The sequence below is a fragment of the Clinocottus analis genome, unplaced genomic scaffold (assembly GCF_023055335.1).
Source record: "Clinocottus analis isolate CAN_PGR_092001 unplaced genomic scaffold, fCliAna1.0.p SCAF_5, whole genome shotgun sequence".
In the NCBI taxonomy this organism is placed as follows: domain Eukaryota; kingdom Metazoa; phylum Chordata; class Actinopteri; order Perciformes; family Cottidae; genus Clinocottus; species Clinocottus analis.
Window position 1 is genome coordinate 21,517,751 of NW_027176207.1, and position 7,500 is coordinate 21,525,250.

The window sequence follows — 7,500 nt, forward strand, 5'->3', positions numbered from 1 at the left end:
ATTTTCTCACTTATGAACTTTGGAGGAACCGAAAGCTTCCAGATGTCCTGGAAACACCGCCCCCCTCGGGCGGATCGATGGTTACACACCCCGATACGATCGATCGTGCGTGATCAATCATCCGATCTCCTTACGGCCACGCCCCCCCCTCGAAGGCCACACCCCCTCAAAGGCCACGCCCCCCTCCACCGAGAGCAGAAGTTGATAAAAGCGTCATTTTGTTTTATTGTCAAAATTAAACCTTGAAAAAAAAAATGTTTTCAATGCAGCTCCGGAGTCGCAAAAAAAGGCCACACCCCCTCAAAGTCCACGCCCCCACCGGTCACACGCCCTCAAAGGCCACGCCCCCCTTACCGAGAGCAGAAGTTGATAAAAAAAATGTCTCGGAATTAAATTTACTTTTTTTTTTCAAATTCCTGGATTTAAAAAAAAGGCCACACCCCCTCAAAGGCCACGCCCACAAAGGCCACACTAACAAAGTCCACACTTACAAAGTCCGCGCCCAAATTTTTTTTCAAACGCAGCCTCGGAGTCACAAAAAAGGCCACGCCCCCTCAAAGGCCACGCCCCCCTCCCCGAGAGCGGAAGTTGATGAAAGCGTCTCGGAATTAAACCTTTTTTTCTTTTTTTTTAACACAGCCTGGGAGTGGCAAATAAGGCCACGCCCCCTCAAAAGGCCACACCCACAAAGGCTTAGCCCACACTGGCCACGCCCCCTCAAAGGCCACGCCCCCCTCACCGAGAGCAGAAGTTGATGAAAGAGTCTCGAAATTAAACCTTTTTTCTTTTTTTTGAACGCAGCCTCAGGGTCGCAAAAAATAAATAATCTCACGTGGGGAACAAATGATGGAAGAAAAGAAGAATCTGAGCGTCTAATGAACAACGCGACTGATTTACTGACTCGCTGACGGACTAACCAGCCAGCAAACGGCCCGCAGACGCGACCGCGAGACGCGTAATGAATGGAAGTGGAGAGACATTTACACAAAGTGAGAAGAATTTTTCTCTGAGAGCTTCCAGTTAGTTTCATTCCTGTAATAGCAACGCACACGCACACACACAAACAAACACACACACAGCGCTGTTGATTGTGTATCGCCTGTTTGTTTATTAGCTGTCTGATTGAGCGGCTCTGCCTCCCGCAGATTGGATGACCTTTCCAGATCCTTCCGCGAGTCCGCTAAGTAGATCGGACGGCGAAACGCGACGACACTTTATTCAGATTGTTACCGAACGAGGAAAAAACAACCCCCCCCCCCCAAAAAAAAACCCCAAAAGGCGGCGGGTCATATTTGTGTGTGTGTGTCGCCGTGTGTCGACTCTCACTCCGCCTTCATTGGTTCAATTGAAGCCTCATCTCCATATAGTTTGTATGCAATTACATCTGAGCGGCGCTGAGTGCCTCTATATGATTGTGTCTGGATACCGAGAGCGACTCCGGGACGTGTGTGTGTGTGTGTGTGTGTGTGTGTGTGTGCATGTTTATTTATTCTTTTTCACGCGAGTGTGTGTGTGTGTCTTTATGGGAGCATTTGTGCAGGTTTTGAAGGATGTGTGTGTTAGTGTGTGAGAGGTAATTTGTGCTTCATGCTCGATGTGCATTTGTGGCTTTATGGGTAATTTGCGTGTGTGTATACATTTATATGCGTATGCATGTTCATACGGATGCTTGAGTGTGTGTGTGTGTGTGTGTGTGTGTGTGTGTGTGTGTGTCCGATAGCCGAGATGAGAGTGCAGGATAAGCCTGGAGTGTTTCTAGTGGCCACTCGCGGGGCTTTACAGGCCGTCAGGTGGTGCATTTGTGATATTTGAATCTCCATCTTACAGCTGAGGTTTATTTTGAAAATACCGTGTTCAGACATACTGACATGAATACGGTCTTTTCAAAATAAAGCTTCACAGGAAACTACTCGGGTAGTTTTAGGAACAGATGTTGGTTTTCAGTTTAGATAATAATTCAGAATGATTTTGTGGAATATCTACGGACTACGACGTGTTCATATTTCGTAGCTTTAGCTCGTCGGAAGAACTTTTACTTTGAAATTCTTCTTCACACTGGTAGCGGTGATCTTTGCGGCCGAACACTTGATGAAAAACAAGCAAAAATGGGTGAAGTAATCTTTTTTATCGGGCACATTAAACATAATAATAATGTACACAAACACGCTTAACATACGAAAATAATGACGCTTTAAAAGCTGCTGTTTTCTCCCCCTACAGGCTGCGTCCGTCATTACATCTCATCAGTTACAACAAATAAAACGTCTTTCCTTGTGAGCCGTGTGACTGATGCCCCCGCTTGTCCCGCTCTGTGTCTTCCAGGCCGAGCCGATCCCGGGTCAGGGCGAGGCCCAGCGAGCCGCCATGGCGGAGCAGATGGCCGAGAAGCTGAGCAGCCTGCGCTACCCGTCGTCCGCCAGCAGGAGGCACTGCGGTCAGCTGGCGAGGAACAACAGGTAAACGCACAACGGGAAAACATCGGGGGGTAAATCCATCTCATTTTTACCCCGCTGCGGTTAAATGAGAGGCTTTCTAAAGGGACCCTGGTGCTCGGAGGCGCAGTACCACTCGAGTCCACAGGGGGCGCCAGAAACAACACAACACACGAAGCAGGAACACGCAAAACAGCATCGATGAATGTAGAGACACAAAGACTCACAACGAGAAAAGACCCCAACGGAAGAAGAGCTAAACAAGCCCGAGACACACACACACACACACACACACACACACACACACACACACACACACACAGTGTAATGTAATCACACACACACAGAGTGTGAGTGTTAACAGCAGTAATCTGGTGTGGCCAGACTCGGCTCGGCGAGCGCCGTCTTTGGTCACACTGCCTGTCGGCGTTTCATCCCCGACTTTGAGGAGCCTCCCTCCGCGGTTATCACTCACACGCAGAGCACACACACACTCACACACACACACACACGCACACAATGAAAACATGCACAAAGTCGTGTGTATGCAAATGAGAAAAATATGAAGCTTAAATTGACTCTGAGTCTGTCGTATGTTGTGTTCTCCAAACTCTCTCGGTGTCGTCACACTCACTTACATGAAGGATGCGGTGTGTCCCCACACACACACACACACACACACACACACACACACACACACACACACCAAAAACAATCCATTGTTTTGATTGAGCATAAATTGCAGTTTTGGCAACACTGCACTGTCTTCTGTGATTTAAATTAAAGAAATGTAAGTGCTGTACATCCACAGTGAGAAAACACACACACACACACACACACACACACACACACACACACACACACACACACACAAAGGAAAACACTTGTTTTGTTTGTGTTTTTCAGTCCTCTGTGGCTGCAGTGTAATGTTTCAGTAATTTACTTCGAATGTATTGGACAGTAATTGGTTATTCATATATTAGCTGATTTACATCTGTGTGTGTGTGTGTGTGTGTGTGCGTGTGTGTGTGTGTGTGTGTGCGTGTGTGTGTGTGTGTGTGTGTGTGTCCAGTGCAGCGGTGTGTGTGATGAGCTTGGATATAATTGGATGTTCCTTGTTTTTCTTGCTATGTGAGTTCGGCTCAGTTGTTTGTGGTTTTCAGCTGGAGGAAGTGAAGGAAGTGAAGGAAGTGAGGAAGTGAGGAAGTGAGGAAGTGAAGGAAGTGAGGAAGTGAAGGAAGTGAAGGAAGTGAAGGTCACACAGAATTATTCACTGATCTCACGCAAAATATCTCAATTCTGTATTTGAGAAGAAATGTAATTGAAAGAGAAAAAAACAAAACATTCTCTTTTTTAATTTAAAAAATGTAACAATTCATTTATTGTTACATTTTATTGATGTATTTCCATTGATTAATAATCAAATTAAATAAAAGATTAAGTGCATTTGGTTTTATTTGTTTCTTTTTTGATAAATCATAGATCAATAAACTTAAAGGTGATTTTATTGATTCACACGATCATCAATTACTTTATAAAATACATAAATCCTCCTTCATCTACATGATGAAGTAAAAACATCATGGAATCAGAAAACAAGTGAGTGAATGAGTCAATCATCACATGAATCATATTTCTTTTATTATCAATGAGCGATTGATGAAGTGAGTGAATGAACTGATGAAAGAATGAGTGAATAAATCAATGATCAGGTTTATTAATATGTGATTGGGTGAATTAATGCATTAATGAGTGAAATAAAACCATCTGTATATGTATGAATGAATCCATTAGAGTGAGTGAGTGACAGCAGGTGAGCTGCTCTCTGCAGGATGAATCCATTACTGAAGATGAGTCAGTGAATCACCTCATAAATCCAACGAGTCTCTGACTGAAAGGTGACGGCTGCCGATACGACTCCTTCAACCTTTCATCCCCCTCTCCTGTCCTCCTCTTCCTCCTCTTCCTCCTCTTCCTTCCAATTGTCTTCTTTCTCTTTTATACTTTACCTTCACTTCCTTTCTTTCTGTTCACTTCCTTTCTCTTCCTTTCACTTCCTTTCTCTTCCTTTCCTACTTATCTGCACCCAACTGTACCACCAGCACCCAGCAGCACCCATCAGCACCCAGCAGCACCCATCAGGGGTCAGTTTTGTGTACTTTCAAGCAGAAAGTCTCTTTCTGCTTTCACAAAACCTTTAAATCAGAGTGAAACAGTTTCAGCCTTTGAGTTATTGAACGCATCCTGACATTGTGTTCACACAACCTTGTCGACGCACAACCCGCGGTACAGACTCACTGCAATCACACTGAGAGCCATTAAAACTTAAGTTTCACTTAGTGTGAGACGTCTGCGCGGCTCGTGTCGACATCAATATCTCTTCTTCCAACGCGATCCGGCTCCATCTTTCATGACTTCCCCCCGTGTTGACACGGGATTATGACGCCCCAGAAGTGAATAATACATTCCTGTAATTCGCGTTTCCTCCAGTGACTGGATGTCAGAGCGTCTCTTCTCCGTGACGCTCCCACGCGCTCCGTCGGCGCCGCGTGACGGGAAGCGAACCTGACACTTCAAACGCCGCGTAACTGTCCCGGTGTTGAACGCAGCCCCGCAGTGCCGCCGCCGCCGCCGCCGCCGCCGCCGCCGCCGCCGCCGCCGCCGCCGCCGCCGCGCTCCTTCCTCTCCGATTTGTCTGTTTTCTCGTCTTCCGCGCCCCGAGAGATCCTGTTTTACAAAGCGTTTAGTTAACATTAGTATGAGAACAAGACGGAAACGGGGAAGGGAAGGAGGGAGGAGGGAAGGAGGGAGGAGGGGAGGAGGGGAGGAGGAGGGAGGAACGACAAACGACAAGAGAAAACAATCTGTGCGAGTGTTGTATCTGCTTCATCTGTCTGAGGCAGTAAAAGGCCGCGGCGCTCGCCGCATAATGAGGAACGCCGCCTCGGGGGAAGGAAGCAGCGCTCGCTTCCTCTCTGCTTTCTTCTTCTCTGTTTTTATTTTAGTGAGAATCACTGGCAGCGGAGGACGAGGAGGAGGGAGACGAGGGAAGAGACAGGGAGGAAGAGGATGAGAAGAAGAAGAGGAGGAGGAGGATGGAGAGATAGAAAGGATGAGGAGGAGCGAGGAAGAGGTGCACACAGGGTTAGTTAAGAAGAGAAGAGTTAAGAGATGAGTAGAAGAGCTAAGAGGAGGAAGAGTTAAGAGATGAGTAGAAGAGTTAAAAGGAGGAAAAGTTAAGAGGAGGAAGAGTTAAGAGATGAGTAGAAGAGTTAAGAGGAGGAAGAGTTAAGAGGAGGAAGAGTTAAGAGGAAGAAGAGTTAAGAGATGAGTAGAAGAGTTAAAAGGAGGAAAAGTTAAGAGGAGGAAGAGTTAAGAGATGAGTAGAAGAGTTAAGAGGAGGAAGAGTTAAGAGGAGGAAGAGTTAAGAGATGAGTAGAAGAGCTAAGAGGAGGAAGAGTTAAGAGATGAGTAGAAGAGCTAAGAGGAGGAAGAGTTAAGAGATGAGTAGAAGAGCTAAGAGGAGGAAGAGTTAAGAGGAGGAAGAGTTAAGAGATGAGTAGAAGAGTTAAAAGGAGGAAAAGTTAAGAGGAGGAAGAGTTAAGAGATGAGTAGAAGAGTTAAGAGGAGGAAGAGTTAAGAGGAGGAAGAGTTAAGAGATGAGTAGAAGAGTTAAAAGGAGGAAAAGTTAAGAGGAGGAAGAGTTAAGAGATGAGTAGAAGAGTTAAGAGGAGGAAGAGTTAAGAGATGAGTAGAAGAGTTAAGAGGAGGAAGAGTTAAGAGGAGGAAGAGTTAAGAGATGAGTAGAAGAGTTAAGAGACTGGTAGAAGCCAGAGGGACTTGTGTGTACTGTACCAACAGGTAAAGTGTGTCTGTGTTGTGTACTGTACCAACAGGTATAGTGTGTCTGTGTTGTGTACTGTACCAACAGGTATAGTGTGTCTGTGTTGTGTACTGTACCAACAGGTATAGTGTGTCTGTGTTGTGTACTGTACCAACAGGTAAAGTGTGTCTGTGTTGTGTACTGTACCAACAGGTATAGTGTGTCTGTGTTGTGTGTTCAGCTTTAATGAATCAGTGACTTTGAGCTTCAGGACGAATCAAAGAGGAAAACAAAGAGACAGAATTCTGTTTTCTTTCTCTTGTTTCTTTAATTTCATTCATAGTTTACTGTCTCTGCTGTGATCGCAGGTCAAGTTTCTGTGTGTGTGTGTGTGTGTGTCTGTGTGTGTGTGTACATGTTTGTTTGGAGTTGTTTTGTGTGTCATTGTTTTCATGTATATGCTTTAGAGAGTGTCTTCATGTGCGACTCCCGTTTACGCAGAGTGTGTGTTTCTGTGTGTGTGTGTGTGTGTGTGTGTGTGTGTGTGTGTGTCTGCGTGTGTGTTAGTGTTGTCGCGGAAACGGCGTGGGCCTGACAGAGCTGTCAAACTGTCGTCGTCAGCGACCGGAGAATCCAAACAATTTCACTGCTAATGTTGAGAAACATGTTGGCGATCCCCGCCGAGACCGAAAACCAGCGCATATATAAATAATAAACACACACACACACACACACACACACACACACACACACACACCCCTCAACAAAACGGTTGACAGTAATGTGTGTGTTTGAGCAATCGGCCCCTGTTCCAGCAGCATAAATATTTGATGTGATCCTGTGTCGAGGAGGAGGAGGAAGAGGAGGAAGAGGAGGAGGAGGTGAGAGGGGGAGGAGGAGAAAGAGGAGGAGGAGGAGGAGGAGGTGAGAGGGGGAGGCAAGCTAATGTGGGAAAGAAGGGGAGGAAGGACGAGGAAGAGGAGGGGAACAAAAGAATATAGACAACACAAGGGAATGTGGGAGAGGAGCAATGAGAGGGGGGAGGAGGAGGAGGAGGAGATGAAGAGAGGAGCAATGAAAGAAGGAGGAGGAGATGAAGAGAGGAGGAGGTGAGGAGAGGAGGAGATGAAGAGAGGAGGAGATGAAGAGAGGAGCAATGAGAGGAGGAGGTGAGGAGAGGAGGAGATGAAGAGAGGAGGAGGTGAAGAGAGGAGCAATGAGAGGAGGAGGTGAGGAGAGGAGGTG

General features: G+C 46.3%; 1 protein-coding gene across 5 annotated transcripts in view; it reads left to right on the forward strand.

Annotated features, from left to right (window-relative positions):
• The window catches only part of akap6 (A kinase (PRKA) anchor protein 6), a 137,817-nt gene that overhangs the window by 75,169 nt on the left and 55,148 nt on the right, over positions 1-7,500 (forward strand). For all 5 annotated transcript variants that reach the window (XM_068599848.1, XM_068599853.1, XM_068599852.1 and 2 more), the window contains one exon: positions 2,323-2,456. In XM_068599848.1, the coding sequence (XP_068455949.1) occupies positions 2,323-2,456 (134 nt within the window). The remainder of the gene's footprint in view (positions 1-2,322; positions 2,457-7,500) is intronic.